Source organism: Mesoplodon mirus (genome assembly GCF_964341445.2).
Source record: "Mesoplodon mirus genome assembly, chromosome: 13".
Taxonomy (NCBI): domain Eukaryota; kingdom Metazoa; phylum Chordata; class Mammalia; order Artiodactyla; family Ziphiidae; genus Mesoplodon; species Mesoplodon mirus.
Window position 1 is genome coordinate 65,416,468 of NC_138989.1, and position 24,787 is coordinate 65,441,254.

A 24,787-nucleotide genomic window follows, 5' to 3' on the forward strand; every position below is an offset into this window, starting at 1 on the left:
GCTCCCTGAGGTGGGGCAGGGTCCACGTCTGTTCATTCATGACTGTATACTCAAAGCCTGGGGCAAAATATGACATGAATAAAATCATATGTTTTGAATGGATGATGCCCTTCTTGAATTTATGCTGTTTTACTTTTGTATTCACTGTATTTAATCCTATTTAGAAACTAACAAGTAACTAATAGTAGGACTGTTATGATTATTTTCAGAAGTGGAAATTAAAATTCAAAAGATTGTCATTTCCTTACTATTACACAGCTACTAAGAGAGAGAAGCAGGATTCAAATCCAGGTATGTCTGATTCCAGAGTCTTTGTTCTTGGATGGAGAAACTGAAGCTCAGACATATGATTTAACAGACTTATGTAATAAGAACTTGAATGTTTTTTTTTCTGGGAAAGAAAATAGATGCATATTATTACTTACATACTGAGAATATAAATTTTCTACAATCAATTCATTAAAAAAAATCTCTGTGGCTTCCCTTTGTGATGCTCCTGACTGATAAGTTCCTTAAGGACAATGGCCAGGTCTCCTAGCATCAGGCAAGTTCCATGAAGCTTTCTATACTGCTTTATCTCTTGTGAATGCTCTGTAAGCAATAATGATGATGCTACAATGAGAGAAATGTCATGCTGAGTTACTCAATGAGAAGAAATAAAGCAGTGAGGATGGCAATAAATAGAGACAAAAAGAATCACAGGGTACAGAGTTAGGAAGAGATCTGAGCAGTCACCTCTGTTATATTTCTGGAATCAGTTCTAGAGCATTTCTGTTAGATGCAGACCTCACCTCTGTTGTATTTGAATCTCTAGTAGGAAAAAGAGAGTACTTTTCTATTACATCTGGTATCTAACAAGAAGTCCTTTTTGGTGTAGGATTTTCATATGTTACTAGAAAAAGAAGCAAGGTAACACTGGGCATCACCATTCCAGTTATCTTTAATCTGCCACAGTCACCAACCACAGAGCACTCCTCCCTCGGAGCATTCATTCCTCTAAACAGAAAGGGGATAAGGCTCTACTGATAAACAAAACCCAGTGAAAAAACGATAGATACTGAAATTTCAAAAGTTGAGAAAAATAGATATGATTTATTAGTATGTTCTACTAAATCCATATTAAATCTAAGGCCGTAATTAAATCAGAAATAGAATATTCTTATGTTCAGATAAATTTTGGCCAGGAAGGATAGATGGAAAAGTCCGTCTTACCTTCCATTCCTGAACAATGATAATCATATATGGATGAATACAATCATGGATGATAATATCCATCATTTACTGAAAACCTACTATGATCAATGCATTCAGTCAAGAACATTATATGTATAATCACTAATATTCAATCCAACTAAAAAAGTAGGTATTAGCATCCCCGTTTTGTAGATGAGATAACCAAAGCTCAGCTACAATAACTCCCCTAAGGTCATTAAGTAAATATTCACTAACCAAAGTAGCATACCAAGTAAATGCTAAAACTTAAGTTAACTCAAGTCTGTCTAACTTGCACAGTAAGCTTATTCCATTACACCACAGCACACTAAAAAGAGAATTTTTAACAGGCTTCCTCGGTAATAAGCTAAAGTTTTCAGTGATGGGAGAATGAAAGATACATTTTCCTACTGTAGGTGGCAGAAGCTGTAGTGGTGGTAATAATGGCCACTAATATTTACATAATACATATTTATATAGTTAAAGTTATATGCCACATATTGCACTAAGTGCTTTCTATGCATTATCTCATTTAATTGGTACAACAATCCCATGGGCAAGGTATTATTGTTTTTATTTAACAAATGAGGAAACCAAAGATCAGAGGGGTTTAGGTCAAGGTCACATGAAGGTTAAATGTAGTTTTTTCAGATTCCAAAGCTCATATTCTTTAACTTATTTTTTAATTAAAAAAATTTTTCCCCATCTTTATTGGAGTTTAATTGCTTTACAATGTTGTGTTAGTTTCTGCTGTACAACAAAGTGAATCAGCTATACGTATACATGTACCCCCATATCCCCTCCCTCTTGAGCCTCCTTCCCACCCTCCCTATCCCACCCCTCTAGGTCATCACAAAGTATGGAGCTGATCTCCCTGTGCTATGCAGCAGCTTCTCACTAGCCAACCATTTTACATTTGGTAGTGTATATATGTCAGTGTTACTCTCTCACTTCGTCCCAGCTTCCCCTTCCCCACCCTGTGTCCTCAAGTCCGTCCTCTAGGTCTGTATCTTTATTCCAAAGATCAGAGGGGTTTAGGTCAAGGTCACAGGCAGGTTAAATGCAGTTTTTTTCAGGTTCCAAAGCTCATATTCTTTAACTTAAAAAAACTGTGGTAAAATACACATAATATAAAATTTACCATACTAACCATTTTTCTACCATGTCAGTAGTGTTAAGTATACTCACACTGTTGTGCAACCTCTTTAACTTCTTTAATTGGAAAATTTCAAATATATACAGCACAAAGATAGGACAGTATAATGAACCTCCATTTACCTTTTACCCAGCTCCAACAATTATCAGCTCAGGACCAATCTTGTTTCTTTATACTCACTCACTTCCTCCCCTCAGGTGTCATTTTAAAGCAAACCCCAGATATACCTTTATTAATATATTGGTAAGTATCTCCAAAAGATAAAGATTCTTCTTTTAAAACTGTAACCATAATGCCATTCTCACACATAAAAAGTTAATGGTAATCTGTGAAAATTATCAAATATCCAGTCAGTCCTCAACTTTCTAATTGGGCAAAAAAATGGTTTTCTTATTTTTAAGACAGTTTGTGAGAATGAGAATCCAAATAAAGTCTTTACGGTGCAACTGGACTTTATTAAAGGGTGTTTCTCTCTCTCTCCTTTTTCACTGCAATTTATTAGTTGAATAAACCAGGTTATTTGTCCTATATAATTTCTTGCAATCTGGATTTTGGTGGTGGTGTTTCATGTTTCTCTGTTCTAGATATTTCTGATAAATTGGTAGATGAATCTAAAGGCCTGATCAGACTAGATTTTTTGTTGTTGTTTTTGTTTTTAAAACAAGACTCCTTCATGAATGGTGGTGTGTTCTACATCAGGAGGCACATAATGTCTGGTTCTCTTTTTGTAAGTGAGAGGCTATTCATGTCCACTGCTTGGCTCTACTAATTTATTAAGGTTAATTAAATGGTGATATTCTACTTATATCATTCCCTTTTCAGTTATCAGCTATAACATTTCTCTAAAGAGGAACTTTCTCATAACTATTGTGTTGTTACCATCCTATATGAAAGGCAGGATAAATTCCTTGTTCCTTTTAGTGGAAATCTGGTTGCTAGAGATGTTCAATGCTGTGCTACTGGGCTGGTCACTGTTTCTGTGAGTTCAAAGGACAGAAGTAGAATGACTAGACATAGCTACAGATATTCAAAAACAAAAACCAGAGCCCATACAGAGTCTTCCTATTCAAACTAAGATCAAAGAGTTCTTATTCAATCTCTTCTATTTTATATCTGCATATACTGCTCCCATGCCAAGAATCCAGGTTCCCAAGGCAATGGGGAGAACAAAATTAGAATATTGTACAATTACTCATTTGCTTTATCTTACATTAAAAGCCCATGTCATGAAATAACAATACCAAGGTTGCTACACAAATGTGATTAGTAAAAACAGTTTAATTTTTTTTTTCAGTTGTGTCTTAAGGTACAGCCTCCTAGGGATAAAGAGTCACTTGGATGTTTGGTCATACCACCTACTGGATATATATTTAGGTTTATTTATTTCAATTTATTTAAATTTTAGACACTGTTCTTTTAAACTGTTTTATAATCATGTTATATGTATAATCACTAATATTCAATCCAACTCTACTGAAGGAACTTTTTCTTAGCAACTATTTATGTAGTTCTTAAGTTAAATCTAAAATCAAGAATTACTCAAAATCTAGCTTTATCCTTCTCAGTCACTTTCATCCTATTCTTTTACTCTCCTTATAGGTAACAGTTAAAAAAAAATTTTTTTATAGTTTGTCCTTCCATTGTTTTTGTTTTCAAATAAAAATAGATACAAATGGATATCACCAACCTATCCTGAGGATGATTATGTGGCAACTTATAGAACTTCATATAGAAATACTTTTCATTCATTTTTATAGATGGATAGTACTCTTCTGTGTGAATGTACCAAAATTCATTCAACCAGTTCTTATCAATGGAGTTTTAGGCTGAAGATCAATTTGTTTGGTTTCAATGCTCTCACATATAATTTTATGTTTTATATATATATATATATATATATATATATATATATATATATATATATATAGGTCTTTTATATAACTAGCCTTTCCATATGTGGTATATTTTATTTGATTTCTTTTTATATTTTATTTTTTGGTATTCAGGAAATTTGTATTTTTCTTCTAATGGTTATCTCTATGTGAATAACTATATAATTCCTGTCTTCTTATTTTTTTGTCATTTTCTATTGTTTTGCTGCTGTAAACAGTATCAAATCAGCTAATTACCTCTTCTTCTTTCTCCCACTTCTCTCCCAGCATCTGACCTGAAATAATATCCTTTAACTCCCAGTTAACCATCAGGCAATCAGCCGTTTATTCTACTTTTTACATGTTCTCACCATTTCCCTTCTCCATATTTTAATAGTTGTGATGTATCTGCATTGCCAGAGACACAGCCTTTACATACTATACCACACTCTCTCCTTCATGAATATTGTTTCATGCTAGTTCAAGTAAAAATATGGATAATGCTTATCACCAGTCTTTATGTTTGTATCTCTCCAGTCATTGTGGTTGTCTAAAGTTCTTTCTCTAGTACAGGGGTTGGCAAACTACGAACCATGGGCCAAATGAGATTTGTGGTCTGTCCCAATATGGCCTTTGAGCTAAGAATGGTTTTTGTATTTTTAAAGGGTTGTAAACAAAACACCCCACACAAAGATATGTGACAAAGATAGCAACGTAGCCTACAAAGTCTAAAATATTTACTGTCTGGCTCTTTATAGAAAACCTTTGCTGACCACTACTCTAGTAGAGCCCTCAGGAAGGGAACAATATTCTCAGAGTTCCTAGATTTCATAAGCTTGTGTTTCTTATACTTGCAAGTCAGTTTGGTGGGATATAAAATCCTTGGCTCACATTTGCTTTCCTTGAGTATCTTAAAAATGTTATTCCATTTTATTGTGGCATAAAACACCGCCCAAAAGTCTGCTGACAATTTTATTTTCTTCCCTTAAAAGTGACCTGGTCTTTTTGCCTGAGTACCCCTCAAATTTTTTTCTCTCTAGCTTTGTAACTCTGCAGTTTCACTGGAGTATGTGTTGGTATTTGTTGTCCTAGGTTGATTTTCCAAGGCATACAGTGTATGCTCTTTCAACATGTAGTTTCAAATCTTTTTCCTTCATAATTTTAGGAAAGTTTCCTTGAAGTATTTTTTTTCTCTTGGGGGGATTCCTATTTTATATATGTATTTTATAAATACTATAGGATTTCTGCCTATAGTATTTAGTCACTTTCTCTCAAATCCTTTTTCTTTCATTTCTTTTTGCTTTTAAGCTTTTCCTCCTTTTTACTTTCTATTTTTCTTAAGGCATTAAATCTATTTATTTACTAAATACTTTCTCTTTATGGAGTCTACATGTCCCAAATAACTTTTTATTTCTAATTTTATTTAGAAATAAAATTTGTCCATTTGTGCTTTTGTAATTCTGATTTGTTATTCTGTTATATCCTGTATCATTTTCTTAGTTTCTTTTAGTTGTTTTGAAAAGTTATTTAACAGTTCTCATCTAATTTATTTTATTATTTTTTTATTTTTTGGCAATGAACAAGCACTGATATTTGTTTTTTTTTTAAAAGTTTTCTTTTAGTCACGTTAATATCAAGACAGACAACTAGTTGTTAGCTATGCAATTCTAGACAATTTAGTTACATTCTCTTAACCACTGTTACTTCAAATGATTAAAAAAAATTTTTTTTAACATCTTTATTGGAGTATAATTGCTTTACAATGGTGTGTTAGTTTCTGCTTTATAACAAAGTAAATCAGCTATACATATACATATATCCCCATATCTCTTCCCTCTTGCGTCTCCCTCCCTCCCACCCTCCCTATCCCATCCCTCTAGGTGGTCACAAAGCACCAAGCTGATCTCCCTGTGCTATGCGGCTGCTTCCCACTAGCTATCGGTTTTATATTTGGTACTGTATATAAGTCCATGCCACTCTCTCACTTTGTCCCAGCTTACCCTTCCCCCTCCCTGTACCCTCAAATCCATTCTCTAGTAGGTCTGTGTCTTTATTCCCTTCCTGCCCCTAGGTTCTTCATGACCTTTTTTTTTTTTTTAGATTCCATATATATGTGTGAGCATACGGTATTTGTTTTTCTCTTTCTGACTTCACTCTGTATGACAGACTCTAGGTCCATCCACCTCACTACAAATAACTCAATTTCGTTTCTTTTTATGGCTGAGTAATATTCCATTGTATATATGTGCCACATCTTCTTTATCCATTCATCTGTTGATGGACACTTATCTATTTTAAAAGCATGGGTATATATCATGCTTTTATTTACAAGACATATTATTCTTCTTATTCTCTTTTTTCTTTTCTCTTTGCACTGAATTTGCCTGAGCTTTTTCTCTTCGCTCACCTTCTTTTTTTTTTTTTTTTTTTTTGGCCATGTGGCATGTGGCATCTTAGTTCCCCGACCAGGGATCGAACCCATGCCCCCTGCATTGGAAGTGTGGAGTCTTAACACTGGACCGCCAGGGAAGTCCCTCTTTTGCTCATTTTTAATGAAGTTAGTTTTCCTGACTTTTTTTCTCATGGAGGGTAGGTCTAGGTAGCACTCTCTAGTTTCAAGACCACCTTTTCTTTGTTTATGTGAAGTGTTTATAAACGTGGTCATGCACTTTCTGGAATCTCCTGGCTCTCTTCTCCAACCCTACATTTACCTGAAACTTTCTTTCTTCTTTGCTTATTGTCCCTGACCTTCTCTGGGGGCTCCAATTCTAGCAGCTTCACTTCAGTGTGGGGCTTGGTCCTAGGAGAGAGCTTCAGCTATTTAGTTTAATTTTTTTTTTTAAGATTTAATTTTTTATTTATTTTTGGCTGCATTGGGTCTTTGTTGGTGTGTGAGGGCTTTCTCTAGTTAAGGTGAGCAGGGGCTACTCTTCATTGCAGTGCGCAGGCTTCTCTTGTTGCGGAGCACAGGCTCTAGGCACACAGGCTTCAGTAGTTGTGGCTCGTGGGCTCTAGAGCGCAAGCTCAGTAGTTGTGGCACACGGGCTTAGTTGCTCTGCAGCATGTGGGATCTTCCCGGACCAGGGATCAATCCCGTGTCCCTTGCATTGTTGACAGGTGGATTCTTAACCACTGCACCACTGGGGAAGCCCCTCAGCTATTTAGTTTTAAGAGTCGATAGGGCCCAGATGCTGGAACCCCTTCAGATCTTACAGCAGACCCCTGACAATCGACTCTGAGTTAGGGTATGCAAAACCCCTACCAGTTTCAGGTGCTCCAGTGAATCCCTTTTGGCTACTTCTCAGATCCCTTGGAAGTCTCATTCCTTCTAGTTGCTCTCACACAGATACTGCAAGGATCTTGTAGCTCTTGGTAGTTTGTACCTACCCTCTGTTATTTTGGGTTTCATGTGGCTACCCTGTCACCTAGTTTTGTTGTAAATGTTGTGTCTGTTGATGCATTCTCTTTGTTTTCATGGGGAAATTTCAAGAAAACTAAAAAACTATGAAGCTGGGTTTATGTTCCAAGAATTCTCCTCACAAAGCTTATATGCCTAACCATCATATATACTGACTCTTAATTAAAGGCCCTTCCACTTTGTAAGACTCAGAATAAAACCACTCAAAACTTTTATGATGGCTTCTCAGAGGAGCCTTTTATTTGTAGCACTCTGTAAAACATAAGCTGATATTTATCTCGTCTATAAATATGTACATCACTCTGTGACATCTACAAATGGCTGTCTCAAATCCTTAAAGAAAGGGTCTGCATCATCATTCTATATTTCCTATTGAGTCTCGCCATACACCCAAGCCCACTACTGTTGTGTAACTCCAGGGTACAGCATGCACACTGTATTCTAGGATATGTTTCAGGGGACACGGTTCACACAGAAAACAAAGAGAGTGGAGTCCCCTATAATTGCTGTGCATTGCAGCACTACAAATCCCTTTCTATATAACCAGAGGATGCCAATCACATTGGAAAAGGAAATCACACACAAAAAATCTACTTTAAGATACACTTTAAAGGCAAGGAAATCAAGGGTCAGAATGGCAAAATAAGTTGCCCAAGCCCACAGCAAATTAAAGGTAAACAAAACAAAACAAAACCCCAGAAATAGGTCCTCTAATTTTCAGGCTGTTGCTCTATCCAAAACTTTTCTGGATCACCCGTCGATATGCATTTGTTCAAGATGATTATAAATACGGTCCAGATAATCTCCTTCCCAGCCACTATACCCTGTCAGGGCTCATGGAGGCTCCTGTCTCAAGCCCTCTGCACTCCCTGTTCCATCTTCCTAGAACACACTGACCTCTGCCTGACTCACTGCTTCTCCTTCCTTAGGTTTTACTCAGATGTCACCTTCTCAATGAGGCATACCCTCCACTAACCACCTATTAGACTGCTACCTTCCCATGGCCTGTGCTCCCAACCCCTTTACTCTGCTTTATTTTCCCATGGGAACTTCTTACATTTCATTCACTTGTTCATTCATCTGCCCATGCATACAATCATTACACATCTCTCTTCATTAGAATGTAGGCTTCAAGAGGGCAGAGATTTTTATCTCCACTGATGTCATAAAGGGCAGAGAAAAGTGCCTGAGAAGACAGCAGTTGCTCACTACTTGCTGGATGAAAGAATAGGGAATTTCAAGTACCATATGGAGTTTTTTTTAATGCATGTACTACTCTTTTGTAACTGATATTACTGTTAACCTGAATGATATTAGTAATTATATGAGAATTCACAATGGGTATGGGGAATTTAGGACTTGGAATCGGTTAATGAGCTAAAGCACTACTAATAATGAAACAAAAGTTAATAATGAAACAAAAGTTACTCTAATTGGAATTCACTGACCAGTATGATACATAAGAGATAACTTCATAAGAGAGTTAATACTGATTATTAAAGGCTCAGTACTTTTTAGGCTTAGAATATGACTCTAGAAAGGATAAGACATTAATTCATTCGCTAAGTTGATCAATTAACATTGTACATTCAAGAAAAAAAGATAAAAAAAGATACGTTTCAGAGTAACACAATATTCTCCTTATGACCTCAGTCAAAATACAAATTTGAGATCATAGAAGATACCAGGTGAGAGATAAGACTCAAATGCATAAAAATAATTAACCATGCCTGCCCTATTTATAATCAAACATGCTAAGTAACTTTATTTTTTGTGGTACCAAGTACACTTAAGAACTGAAACTTAGTTCTTATATGTCAACTATCAAAAACAAATACTATGTTGTGTTAACAAATTAAGAAAACCAATACACTCCAATCATGGAATAGCCTCTAACAACTGTCAAAGAACAAATTAACTTGTCTTCTGTTTCCCAAAGCATACTGCTTCTCAGGACTGAGATTTCCAAATTCACATCTCAGAAACTCAAGTAATTTATAAATAAGTTAAGAAACAATTTAAGCTTAACTTTATCTGGTGTTAATTGAGTCTTCCAATAAAACCTGAAGCCTAGATAAACTCTGCTGCTTTCATGTTCATTTCTGCATTTATAAGGTAATCCCCAAATACTCTTGTAAGATTTCTTAAGATTTTTTCAGAAAGCCATGAAATTTCCAGGAAAATAGGCAAAGCTGAATTCTCAAATACAATTTGTTTTCAGAAATTAAATCCACTATGGAAAGAGTTGAATTTCCACTCATACAATGAGTAAGATTACTAGTTTTTTGGGGTCTTCTTTGGAGAAACTATAATAAAGTGCCATTTATAAAATATTTGCAGCTTTGACTATAATCAACTGTAATAATAAGATACCAGCTCAAAAAAATTCTTTTCATTTAAACCTCTTTTGTAATACTGCTTTTTAATAACCCTCATAATAGCCGAATTAAAGGACCCCAACAGAAATCATTCATCCCACATAAAACAAACATTGCCTTTTCTTCTTAGCTTTGTTTTACAAGCTACATTATTTCCAGATGACGCTTGAGGGGACTATGGTTTCAAGAATTAGATGCTTAAATAGACAGCTGCTTTCTATTTGCCATGTAAATCAAGGATATATCAAAGAAAATTCCGAATAGTAGACTTCTTTTCTTCCTATTAGGAACTATGAACTCAGGCAGAAAGGGAGAAAGAGAGAGAAAAACAATCAAAATTCGAGCAAACAGAAAACTAAAATGATTTTTTAACATCTTTATTGGAGTATAATTGCTTTACAATGGTGTGTTAGTTTCTGCTTTATAACAAAGTGAATCAGCTATACATATACATATATCCCCATACCTCCTCCCTTTTGCGTCTCCCTCCCATCCTCCCTAACCCACCCCTCTATGTGGACACAAAGCACCCAGTTGATCTCCCTGTGCTATGCGGCTGATTCCCACTAGCTATCTATTTTACATTTCGTAGTGTATAGGATGTGTTTGCACTGAAATCTGGCAATGATTAATTAACCTTCTAAGAGAAGTTTAAATAATACAGAAAACCCATGCATATTAAATTCAGTAGCAATGTGTGATGAATTTGTAAAAACCAGTGATCACAGTTTCTTTTTTTCCCCCTTCCCATTGTAGTGAAAATATTCTTACCTGCTGCTCTACAGAGCTAAATAAAAACAGCTTTTCCTAAGATTCTTCAAACTTTCTTTGTTATTTAAGAAATCACTATGATTTCTTAAATTATCACACATTGCTACTGAATTTAATATGCATGGGTTTTCTGTATTCTTTAAAGTTCTCTCAGAAGGTTAATTAATCATTGCCAGATTTCAATGCAAACACATCCTATTTCCTTTTAGAAGGAACATAAAAGTTACTTAAGTATTTTTAATGATAATTAAAAAAATCCTTAAAAAGAATATTCTACCATATTCCATAAGAAGGGACAGGACACATTTCCTCTCTGGGAATAAAGAAAGGGCAACATTCTTTACCTCAATTCAGGTGTGCTTTTTAAGAGTGAAGAAATTTTTCTTTTTTAAACAAGAGAGGATCTCTCCAACTAAAATTGTCCTTAGAAGGATTCTCAGAACATTTCCAGAACTCCTAGTTCAGAAATGCATCCAAAGCCAAGTTATAACACAACCAAGAAAATCAGTCTGATTATGTTAAAGCCAGGCCTGGTTTTTAATTAGGAAGAAAAGTGGCAGGGATAGGGTGTGGAGCTTGCTCACTTGTTAGAGGCCTCATTTATTTGATTTTTAAAATCAATTGTTCTAAAGAAGAAACCTCCTGGGACCTAATCAGTGTGGGGCTTGGAATCTGTTAATACTTAAGTTCAAAGCAGTTGTTTCTACGGATGTTCATAAGATTTGCAACCTTATTCACAAGACTGGGCTCTGTTTTTTACATTGGTTTTGACATTAGGAAAGTAACTATCAATATAAAGATCTTGATTCAAATTTCATGATCCTCCTTGGAGAAATGGTTGATTTTAGGGTTGGAGCAGGGGAAATACAAGATGAGTTGGAGCATCTTGAAGGTGGCAAAAAAAAAAAAAAAGGTTGACGCATATTCAAAGGGCAGAGGATACAACCTGAAAGAGCTCCCAGTGCCTAAAGTTGGAACAACCTGAGTAACAAAATAACAACAGTTCTGGATGATAAGAAGAAAATTCATATCTAGGAGTCCATAGTGATAGAAATAAACAACTGCATAGATAAATACATGAGGGAGAGGTGACAACTCTTCCTTGCAGAAGAATTCTAATAATAAATTTAGAGGGAATGAGACAAACAGAAAATCACTAATAAATCGGTAAAATAATGCTGAAGCCAGATCAATCAGTGGATGCTAAAATTTGTGGGAAAATGCATAGGAAGAAACAGGATATCAGCATCATCTCAAAGTATCTCCCCCATATACTGTTCCAATATAGTGGAAATAACTACTATATAAAACATACAGGAATTTCAAAGGGAAAATCAGCAAGTTTATGGTGAAGAATCTGGACAGACATCATCCCAGTGAAGTGATCAATACCAGTAATACACACCAACACCATGTATTCTCTGAAATGATGTACTGAGAAGGGCATACCACTTCTGTAGTATCCTTCCCAATAGTGCATAACATCAACCTAATCATGAGAAAATGCCAGACAAACCCAAATTGAGGGACATCCTACAAAATAACTGATTAGTACTCTTCCAAGGTGTCAAGGTCATGAAATCCAAGGGAAGACTAAGGAGACGTGACAACAAAATGCAATGTGGGATCATCCTGGATTGGATACTAGAAAAGAGTAAGGGCATTAGTGTCAAAACTGGTAAAATTCAAATGAGATTTGTGTTTTAGTTAACAGTATTGTAACCAAGGTTAATAGTTTTGAAAAATGTTCTATGGTTATGTAAGATATTTACAAAAGGGAAAGCTGGTGAAGGATATATGGAAATTCTTGAAAACTCTCTGTAAGTCTAAAATTATCTGATAATAATAAAGAAGAGAAGGAAGGACTGAGGGAGGGAATAAAAAAAGGGAAGGAAGGGAGGAAGGGAGGGAAGGAGGGGAAAATAAGTCATATACTTGACAAAATGTAAAGATCTATACCTATAAAGAAGAGTATAAGGCAAAAAGTGTAAGTGCTATTTTCCCTTCCGTTCAGTCTGACTTCCTACAGGTAACCACTATTTAATAGTTTCTTATTAATTATTCCAGAAAAATTAAATGCATATTTTCAAACATACATGTACATATAACCTACATACTATAAAGTGTTGTTTTCTGTTTGTTTCTACTGATTTAAGTGTTATGGATATCTTTTCAGATAAACCTGCATGGACCGAATTTGTTTAAAAAAAAATGTCTGCAGAATACTGCATTGGATAGATTTAAACTTTAATCAGTCTCCTATTGATAGATTTTGCTTGTTTCCATTATTTTGCTCTTAAGCCAGGCTGAAAAATACACATATCTTTTGGTAACTGCATATCTAATTGACTTTAGCAGTTTCTAAAGTCAAGACACTACTCAAGAAATATTTTCCCTAATTGAAAATATTAACTTTCTCAAAGTATAAAATTGATTTTTCTAACATTCACCCTCATGCCATAATGCCAGCCAAGCTGGTATCTATATGCTATTACATTTAACAAATAGTTACTTTTTTCTTTTTCCTAGTGCTCCAAGTACTACTTTTTTTTTAAATGGCTTCACTGAGATAACATTCACACACCACACGTACTTTGTCAATTTAAAATGTACAATTCAATGGTTTTCTGTACAATCAGAATTGTGCAACCATCACCACAATCTAATTTTCAAACACTTTTATCATCCCCAAAAGAGACCATGTACCGTCAGCAATCACTCACCATCCTACATCACATCGTGGATTTTTTCCCAATAAATATACAGTTGGACCTCCATACTGTCAGGTTTTACTTCTGTGGATTTAACCAAACTTGGATGGAAATTTCTATCTGTGGTTGGGTGAATCCTCAGATTCAGAATCTGAAGATATGGAGGGCCGATTGTACTATGCCACTTTATATAAGGGACATGAGCATCCTTGGATTTTGGTATATGAGGGGGCTCCTAGAATCAACCCCCCTCAGATACCAAGGGACAACTGTATACTACGTTTTTTCCTATACATGCATACTTACGATGAAGTTTAATTCATGAATTATGTACAGTAAGAGAATATTCAAATTGCTAGCACCACTACTCTTATGCTTGGGGGTCATTAAATAAAATAAGGGTTACTTGAACACAAGCACTGCAATACTGCAACAGTCATCTGATAACCCAGATGGCTACTATGTGACTAATGGTCGGGATATGCTGGACAAAGGGATGATTCATGTCCTAGGCAGGACAGAACTGGATGTCGAGAGATTTCATCACACTACTTAGAATGGTGTGAAATTTCAAACTATGAATTGTTTATTTCTGGAATTCTCCATTTAATATTTTTGGACCGCTGTTGACCGTAGGTAAATGAAATCTCAGAAAGCAAAATCGTGGCTAAGGGGGGGAGTTGACTTTACTTGCTTTTAGCAAGTTGATGATAAACTCTTAGTTACTGTTTATACTTCTGCTGATTTTTCTGATTTGGCTCCTTACCCTTTGGCCAGGGTCTTTTTGGCTTGTGCCTTTGTATTTACGTTTGGAATGAGATGGGAAAGTTGGTCCTATGAAAAGGTTCAAAAATTCTTTGATGATCATGGGGCAATAAATTTTGGTTCCTTGTGATTCCACCTAGAATAAAAGTTAGATTCCTCTCATCTCAAGTAGTTGCTAACTTAACTGTTAGACATTAGGGAAACAATGCTTACATGACATGTGACAACAGCCATAATTAAAAGCTGCAGTTATATTTAAAAAGCAACTATAACTCACTTATTATTTTTGCTTCATTGTCTATATTCAGGTTCTGTTTTATATGACCAAAGTTGTTTTAGAGGTTTATTCTTTTTTTTTTTTTTTTGCGATATGTGGGCCTCTCACTGTTGTGGCCTCTCCCGTTGCGGAGCACAGGCTCTGGATGTGCAGGCTCAGCGGCCATGGCTCACGGGCCCAGCGGCTCCACAGCATGTGGGATCCTCCCGGACCGGGGCAGGAACCCATGTCCCCTGCATCGGCAGGCGGACTCTCAACCACTGTGCCACCAGGGAAGCCCTAGAGGTTTATTCTTATTTAAAAAAAAGTGTTGGGACTTCCCTGGTGGCACAGTGGTTAAGAATCTGCCTGCCAATGCAGCGGACACGGGTTCAAGCCCTGGTCCGGGAAGATCCTACATGCTGCGGAGCAACTAAGCCCGTGCGCCACAGCTACTGAGCCCGCAAGCCACAACTACTGAAGCCCAAGTGCCTAGAACCCGTGCTCCACAACAAGAGAAGCCACTGCAATGAGAAGCCCACACACCACAACGAAGAGTAGCCCCCGCTCACCACAACTAAAGAAAGCCCGCGAGCAGCAACGAAGACCCAATGCAGCCAAAGATAAATAAAAATAAATAAATCTATAAAAAGAAAAAGTGTTGAAAGATTCTTCTTTAACAGTTCTCTCATGTCTCTTTAGTCACTGAATTAAACTTTATGAAACCCTGATATAAAGACACCAAAACTCAGCCAAGTCAACTGAACTTCACTAGCTTTCCCAGACAACTTTATCACTCTCTGACCAGCTATCATTCTCTGTAGTGAGCATTCTCTCTCCCCAGGGAGAACTTGGGTATAATTTTTTGTTTTATTTTCCCTTAAGCAGTCAGGGAATTTTCTCATTCTCTAGAAGCTGGTTGAAGGCTTCAGGTTTCCCCTGATATGTTCAGACAAACATGGCTGTACTAAAGTACTAATACTAATGTTTTTGTAACTCGCTATTTGCTTTCTATGTGTTACTCAATTGACTGGTGAACTATACAGTATAATGAGAATAAACATTTTCTTAATAAACTCAAAAATCTCTAGGTAGACTGAAAGTACTCTATGTACTACAGTGAGAAGAGAAACATGTCCTTATTTTTACACAGTTATTCAAACTCTGCTACTATAGTTCTCTCAATCCTGCTGTAGAAAGTATACATCCGGGAATCCACTGCTGCATTAAGACCCTTTTGTTTTCCTGTTCCATCTTTTACAAACAAGTTTTCTAAAGCATTAGTCAAGGACACAGAATTTTATGTGGTTGTTGGCAGAGACACTTAACAAGTAAAATTTCTGGGGAAGAAAAGGGGAACATACTGTATTTGCCCAGTTAATGACCAAATTAAAAGAGAATAATGAGAATATGGTTTCAAATGTTCACTCACTTCTACGTAGTATTTTGAGCAATGGGAACGACCAATAAAACATGAGTTATCACCAAAGAAGAACATAGTGTAGTACTTACTTTTAAGGTTGCTATTGTTTTCTTTAATCACCTTTCAGCTCAGTGGCAGGAGGAGTGATTCAGTTTTCAACACGACTACTGAATCAGTGTTACCCACCCTCTGCACTTAGCTCCGAGGAAAGCCAGCAAAATTCAAGTTCATAAACCCATTTGGAAAATGCTGTGATTTGCAAAGTCTCATACCCACAAATGTTATAATAAGGACTGTCAACGGCAGATTCCAAATGGAATTTTCCTTGTATTTCTAGGAAGCGGATGCCTCAAGAAATTCAGTTTTATTCAGTGAAAACTTCATGCAAGAGGAAAACAGTCAATGACCTGTAAAGTTCAACAGAATTCATATGTCCATTACGAGTTCAACTTGTCCTTTCACTGCATAATCACCTCCATGATTGGCAAATACTGTTAAATATGACCTGTTTTCTCAAAGAAATATCAATTTTCTGGCCTCTGGTTAAAGGCGAATACTGCTAGGGCAACCTCAGTACTACATACATTCAACACATTTTTGTGGAATTAACAGGAATACTATATAAATCAAATAATATGTGTATAAAAATGACAAAACACTTACAGATGAACAAAGTTCAAGTTCTTAATAAACATAATCCCCATTGCCACTCTGGCCCCAACTGAGGTTTCCAAGGAGCAATTAGAAAGAATTATTTTTCTTAGAACAAGTCATGACAAGGATAGAATTAAGTCAACTACAATGCTCATTTTTTCAAGAAATTGAGAATATTCAACTAGCAGGAAAATCTTAAAAGATACTAATTTTTTTGGTAGGAGAGAAGTACTTTGGAATTTTAAACTTCATAATGGGAAGACAGATCATAACATCTCTCTCACACCCACACTAAATAAATAAATAAAAGAGATGAAAAATAGCACCAGTCAGGTTGTGGCTGCACACAGCTATCTCTGTTTATCAGCGTCTGATATCTGGACTGGGTGCTGTTCCCACAGTCTCATATCAGCACAACCATTTAGAAATGAAACAAATGAGAGCAGGAAACAAGCAAAACAACTTTCCGGCTGTCTGGTACACATCACCACCTCAAACTTAGAATATAAGAATTCTCTCCTAAAGTTTCTAAGTATCAACTCATTAAGTTGTCCCCAGACAAACAAACAGGGAGGTCCTTTAACTACCTCTGTGGTTCGTGACATGAAAGTTTTTAGCATCCTCATCTAAGGTATGTTCCAAAACACAAGAGGTGTCACGGACAGTGGCACAGCCCTAAAGGAACTCATAACGAGTTCCCCCTCCTATTATATAATGCTCATCCCTGTGCTGTGTTCTATTCCATCATCATCCCCTGAGGTCAGGTGGTAATAAGCTCTTCATCTTTAAAGAGGAGGGAACAAATGCAACATGTTACTGCTGTTCTCTGCTGACCACGACTGACGAATTGAGCAGCATACTGACCCAAGTAGAGACAATTAGATTCTCTCTCCCAGAATCTGAGAACTAGGACTCTGATCAGTCAGCAAAAGGCATGACACTCCCAAGGACATGTTAAGGGTTGGGAGGGAAAGGGGGTGGGGGAGGGGTCGGGGTTGCTATTTCAGTCAGCAAATAGGGAAAACGGGCCTATGGAAAGCAGCGGCAGAATAAAACTGAAGCAAAAAGAAGCAGATAACAGAAACTAAATGCCCCAGAAAGAGAGGCTTTTTTTTTTTTTCCTAATTTTAAGAATTATCATTCCTTATGTATGTATGTATGTATGTATGTATGTATGTATGTATGGCTGTGCTGGGTCTTCATTGCTACACACGGGCTTTCTCTAGTTGCGACGAGCGGGGGCTACTGTTCCTTGTGGGCACGGGCTACTCATTGCAGTGGCTTCTCTTGTTACAGAGCACAGGCTCTAGGAGCATGGGCTCAGTAGTTGTAGCGCGTGGGCTTAGTTGCTCCATGGCATGTGGGATCTTCCCGGACCAGGGCTCGAACCCGTGTCCCCTGCATTGGCAGGTGGATTCTTGACCACTGGACTACCAGGGAAGTCCCAAGATAGGCTATTTTGAATGAATCCAATGGCTTTTCCATTTCAGGTTCTCATTCTCTGAAATCCAGGTGTACATCTTCCCCTTGAGTTCCGTGAGAAACCTTTGCACACTCCTTATAAAATCCCTCTTTTTGTTTCTCTGTAATTAGTTTGAGTGGTTTTCTTGACTAATAAGATTTCTAATTATTAACAATCATTGATTTAGGGTTGACTTTCTTCAACTACTTGTTAATAATCATCAAAAATTTTTTCCCTTGATTTGAGATGTCAATCCTTTATTTACCTATCATAGGTTCCTCAGGGAACAAGATCACAGCCAGATCTTGGGAAGAGAGGGGTATTGTTATTTTTAAATTTAGCAATGAAAGGAAAATTTTTGTATTGACAAAGTAAGGTAACTACTTACGTAATCTGGTAGAGGAACATCATTGGAACTCAGCGAACCTCTCAAGGACTGTGTGGCTTGTTCCAGAACTTTGTTGTGTTTTTTAGACAGCAAGGAAAACAAGCTGAAAAAAAAAACCCAAAACCCCAATTATATTAAAAGAACTAAGTGTCTCCTTTTCTAGGTTTTATATTGACATTCCACAGAATGTCAATTATTCTACAAGACTCTTTTTTTGTGCCTGTGTTAACAGCAGGATTAACAATACTATTGATATAACAAATAATAAAGTGAAAAGAATGTTTAAATTATAAGGGTTCTAATATAAAAGTTTGCCAGTTTCAAATTATATTTCAAACAGAGGAGAAATTTTCAGAAGATTACTATCATGGACAGGACAGTGGACAGATATTAAGAAAACCTGAGACTGATTCACTTTGTTATAAAGCAGAAACTAAAAAAAAAAAAAAAAAGAAAACCTGAGATATGGACTGACTTTATGAGTAACTCGTAGTGCAATCTGTTACAAGTTACTTGAGCTTGCTGTATCCCAATTTTCTCATCTTTTTTTTGTATCTTACTGCATGGGTTTATTTGTTTCATTTTACTTTTTTTAAACATCTTTATTGGAGTATCTCATCTTTCAAATAAGTGCACTGGATTATTTCTCTAGCATAATACAGAGTCTATGATTCTATATTATAGCTTTATACTCTTATTCTCAAAAAGAATGGCTTTAAACATATGTATTATAAGAGTTTCACTCCTGGCCAGGATGGATTAACTGGTACTGAATAACTCCCCTGTGTAAACAACTAAAAAAAACTGAACAAAATATATAAAATAACTGTTTTCAGACGCTGAACATCTGAAATGTTCAAAACCTGCCCCAGTGTCTTCTTGAGCGTTTGGCTAAATGCAAAGAAAAGACCCCACAAGGTGTGGCAGTAAACCACCATCCAGGAGCCACAAACTGAACAGAGATTTTGGAGATCACAAAAGGCTGGAGGTATGCTGAAGTTCCAACCAGCCAGAGTGGATAAAACTCACTGAACATGAACACTCAGTTGAATTCTCAGAAAGGCCATGCTTTAGGAGTAGGGCTATTCTAGCCTAGAGTAAAGATGATTCTAAGATGCATCCCAACAGACCTAAATGAGCAATTTTCAAAGTATAAAACAAATTTACATTAAATGTAAATGGATTAAACACTCTCGTTAAATGACAGAGATTGTCAGACTGGATAAAAAAGCAAAACCCAGTAACATGCTATTTATAAGAGGCACGCTTGTAAATTTAAAGATACAGATAAGTGAACAGTAAAATGATACAAGAGAGATATTGTATAAACACTAATCATAAGAAAGCTGGAGTGGCTATATTAATATTAGACAAAGTAGGTTTAAGGATAAGAATATTATTACCTGAGATAAAGAGAGAAATTTTACAGTGATGAAATGGCAAGTTTATCAAGAAGCTATAACAATCCTAAATGTGTATGTACCTAATAATAGAGCTTCAAATACACATAATTATATGATCCTAATGTTAAAGCTACTATATCTAGTGAATAAAGGATTCATCCTTGGGCTAGATGACAAGTTAAAAATAAAGACAATTCTGATTCCATGTACTTTTCCATATAAGTATGACCTGTAGTATCTTCTTTAATGCCCAAAACATTACTCTAGTATTTCTTAGTGGTATCTTTCTAAACAGAATATTGATTTGAATATCAATTTATGAAAATCTCTACTTATTTCAAATGGTTTAAATGGGATAATTACTGAAAACAAGACTACTAAGTATTCTTTCTAGATTAAGTTTTAACATTAAAATGTTAAAAAAATGAATGAAAAAAATTCCTTAACACTTATTGGTAATGCTGGATGTGTACAAAGCAAATGTAACAAAGCCAAGAATATTCTCTAAATCTATACTCAAATACAGCAGGAAAATAAGTTAAATAATTACTAAGTGAATAAGTGTGAAATCATATGATACTCATCAAGCATATGTTAATAAGAGAGACTTCTTTGAAATGGAATCGTTCAGCAAAGTTTCATGAAGGGGTTAGACTTTATGAAGAAGGAAAAAGATTTGTGCAAGAGAAGAGAGAAGGCATTTCCAAACAGAAGGCAAAACACAGAGGCAAAACAGGGGACAGTGAGAAGAGTGAAGTGGAAGTGATGTGAAGAAGTAGGGAAAAAGACTCAATCTGTAAGGGTATGTACATTCTTTTCAATCATTTTACTTTTCTGGGTCTTCTCTATTTGAGATTTAGTTTTGCTTGTTTTTTCTTTTTTAAGGTTAAAAGTAAACATCACACTTTTTCCTCACATCCATACCCATGACTCACTGGTAACAAATGTTAGCAGTTTACTGTCTATGATTCCAACAATATTATATGCATCAAGGCATGTATATGAATGAATACTGTACATATACATCCATGTTTTTTTCCCACAAAATAGGTACTGCTCTGTACCTTGCACTTTTTCCACTTAACAATATAATCCTTGATTCGTTCAATAAACATATATTGAGTGCCAGTTAACTGATATCCAAGCATAGGGATATACCTTAATTTACCTAGTCCATTAGAAATGAATCATTGCAATGTTTCCAATTTTTTGTATTATAAATAGCACTGCAATGAACACCCTTGTACATAATTTTTAGTATACCTGAGGCGAGACTGACTATAGATAAAGTAAAACTGCTGAGGAAAAGAATAACTGAACACAGTACTAAACTGCAATGGGGGTATATATTCTTTTTTTTTTTTTTTTTTTTTTTTTTGCGGTACGCGGGCCTCTCACTGTTGTGGCCTCTCCCGTTGCGGAGCACAGGCTCCGGACGCGCAGGCTCAGCGGCCATGGAGCACGGGCCCAGCCGCTCCACGGCATGTGGGATTCTCCCGGACCGGGGCACGAACCCGCGCCCCCTGCATCGGCAGGCGGACTCTCAACCACTGCGCCACCAGGGAAGCCCCTATATTCTTAAATATACAAATTATTTTGCAGGCAATGAAAATTAAAAGATAAAAATATGTTGGGATAGTGCATAAAGCATATTCACATGGAAATGCATAAAAGAGGGCAATTAGTAAGATTCTTTTAATTGGTTGTAGTGTATTTTCTGAAATAAATGGAGTTTCAGAAGTTTTTTGAGACTGAATGGACTTTGGTGGTTGATTTTAGGATAGGGTATGGCAAGACTCAGAGGCATCAATTGGATGCCCAAACAAAAAGCAAAAGCAATAAATATACCTGGAAGAAGTGAGCTTTTTGGTGTTAGTAAGAGGAAAGGGGGCAAGTGAAGTACAGCAGTGCACTTTAAGTTTACAAAATACCAGAACTCAGGAGCTGTTTTATGGGTTCCATAAACCTGGGATTTTCTCTGTCAGTGTTCTAAGAGTGTACCCTTCAGAGAAGGACAACAGAGGTTAATCTATCGTAACTTTTATCATCACTTTCAGAAATTTATGGAACGAGTCCTAGGAATCAAAGCAAAAAGGATTTGATATTGTTTGCTTTGGAGAAGAAAGGCTAGTTTGTTTATTTTAAAAGAGAATACTAACAATCCTTTTTCCTTGTTGGTAGAAGACAAAACAAGGAAGGGAGCTGCAATTCAAACATAAGCTCTTTCAGTTGGACATAACAGAAAATTTGACTGTTATGGGCATAAAATGTTGACATGGTCCACCTCAAGAAGCTGTGGCTACTGCTCCCAGCTGTTTTTAAGAAAGTTGGTGTGAGAACAGATGATTTGAGGTCACTCCCAGTTTTCTATCATGAATTAAAAACAGAATTCACACTTACTCAGGCTGTTATTTTTTTACAATCTAATATGCGTTTTTCCTCAGGTCTGCTAGCCAGAGCTCTCAAAGTTTCTTTTTTTTTAATTTTTAAAAAACATTCTAATTTTGTCTCCTGTTTAGCATTTGTAGGGCAAAATGACCTAAATTTATATGAGACATGACTTTCAAATTGCTGAGAAATGTAACTTTTGCTTAAAGCTTTTGCATTCAAAGTACCAGCCCCAGCTAAATGCTAGAGTGAGTGACACACATGATGTTTGTATGGAAGGGGTAATTCCGATTCTGGAAATAAGTGAAACTGATTCCAAGTGTACTGATCTTCACTCAGGATATAGCTGCCAGAATACTTTTTTATTTAAATTAGAAAAAGACTAGATTTTCCTTTTTGTACAAGAACGTTCATTGTAAATTGGTTTAACAGTGAAAATCTAAAAACAACAAAAACTCTCGGGAATGGAATGGGTAAATAAACTGTGGAAGAGTCATACAATGGCATACTATGTAGCAATTTAAGGTTATCTAAACCTACGTGTAACAATAGGGATAATCCTCAAAAACAATGTTGTTCTACAAGCAAGGACCCTGGTAGAGAATGTGAATGAGGTACTATTTATATAGTGTATATTTAACATGCAAAACATTACATATCTTCTACAGATAAAACATTTGAAGTAATAAACCATATATGGAAATGATAAACACTACATTTAGGATAGTCATTATTCTCTGAGAAAGAAGAGAAGGAAACAGGATCAGGGAGGAAGAAATAAGAGGTTCAGCTCTCTCTCTCAAATGTTCTTTCAGTAATACTGGATATATACATAGGTGACTGCTATATTACTGTTTTTTTGGTGTATGCCTGAAATATTACACATTTTAAAAACTGGAATAAAAAGAACATTATATCCTGAAGAAAACAGAGCCCCTGCCAAAAGCCAGCATTTCACAAAAGAAAGCAGCATATAAATATGCATGATGAGTCCAACCTGGAATGTGCTCAGAAAACCACTGGCTGCTGCAAAGGGCTGTCCTTTAGGGCACCCAGCTGGTGGCAGGAGATGAGGACAGTTTAAAGACAGACTGTGAAGGGCCACTTGTGGCCCATCAAAAGTCCTGGACCTTTCTGTATGGAGTAAGAAGCTAATGTTACAGTCTTACAAAATGAGTTAAAGAGACATGATTCCTTGCCCCCAAGGAAATCAAGTCTAATGGAATAAGGGGAAAAAAATGTCTACAATACTGAAATCAGAGAACTGCATGGGTCTGAAGAGAGTGCCATGGGAGTACAGCTGAAGGTTAGGTACGTTTCACAGAGGAAATCTACCTTGATGGTGGCCTTGAAGGTTAGGGGGCTTGCTTGTTGGGAAAAGTAAAGGGGGAGGGAGAGCCATTCTGAAAGGGGGAAAAGTGTATAGAAAGGCACAGAGAGACTTCAGGGAAGTACCAATAGCTTATAAGGCCAGAAAAGTCAAGTCCACTGGGGCGGAGGGTTCGAGATGGCGAGAGATGAAGCTAGCAAGATCAGCATGGGCCTGTTAAAGAAGACCATGCTAAGAGGTCTGCACTAAGTCACTGAGACAGACAGTAACTCAAACATTTACCAAGAACCTACTACATGCCAGGGAATGAGAGAGTTGTCTGCCTGGGATATAGCAACAAGCAAAAGCCACACGATCTTTGTTCTGCGCTCCTGGAGGGTGCAGTCAGGTCAAGGAGGCTATGCCTACACAGAAGTTCTACTGTCACTGTGGTGATGGAGAGAAGCGTGGCTTGCACTGGGGACAAAGACGAGGGCTGCCTGACTGTACCTGAAGTAAGGACAGGAAATCATTTCCGGAGGTGATGCCGAGCTGAATGTTAAGGAACAATCCGGAGTTAGCCAAGCAAATCAGGCAACGGAAAAGGTAATATGGGCAGAGAACAGAGCATGAGGGTAGGCAGAGAAATCTGAGCACCGTGGGTGCAGTAAACGTCACAGCACGCACACTCATAAAGTGTTAAGTATCTGGAGCACCACGGTATGGTCAGGGCAGTAGCGGGGACAGTTCATAAAGTGCCTCTTGTGTCTTACTTAGACCCTGGACTTCATCCTGAAAGCCAGAGGTGCTTTCTGACAGCAGGACTATAATGATAAGTAAGAGAGACAGAAGCAAAGCTGCTATGTTCGGTGTCCAGGTGGGAGGTGGGGGGCAGGGATGGGCAGGAGGGGTGATGCAGCAACCTTGCTCATCTCTGTCCTCTATCTCTCCCTGACGTGCTCTCATCTCGCGGTGGCTGCAGAGGCCCTGTCACAGAACCTGAAAACCACATACCTGTGCAGACACGTATAAGTACATAACAATTACGTTTGTTTTAGAAAGATTCCTTGGCTCCTAAAGAGGATGGGAAGGATGGACAGGGGTGGGCAAGGGAACAGGAGTGGAAACAGAAAGATACTTTGGGTAACTTTTACGCCACTAAAAGTGAGAGGTGAGGAGGGCCTGAACTGAAGCAAATATGAGCTATTTGGAAAGCAAAGGA

General features: G+C 36.9%; 1 protein-coding gene across 2 annotated transcripts in view; it reads right to left on the reverse strand.

The window, feature by feature from the left end:
• Positions 1–24,787, reverse strand: part of DYM (dymeclin) — a 378,609-nt gene that overhangs the window by 107,334 nt on the left and 246,488 nt on the right. For both annotated transcript variants that reach the window (XM_082641320.1, XM_082641321.1), the window contains one exon: positions 18,466–18,568. In XM_082641320.1, the coding sequence (XP_082497446.1) occupies positions 18,466–18,568 (103 nt within the window). The remainder of the gene's footprint in view (positions 1–18,465; positions 18,569–24,787) is intronic.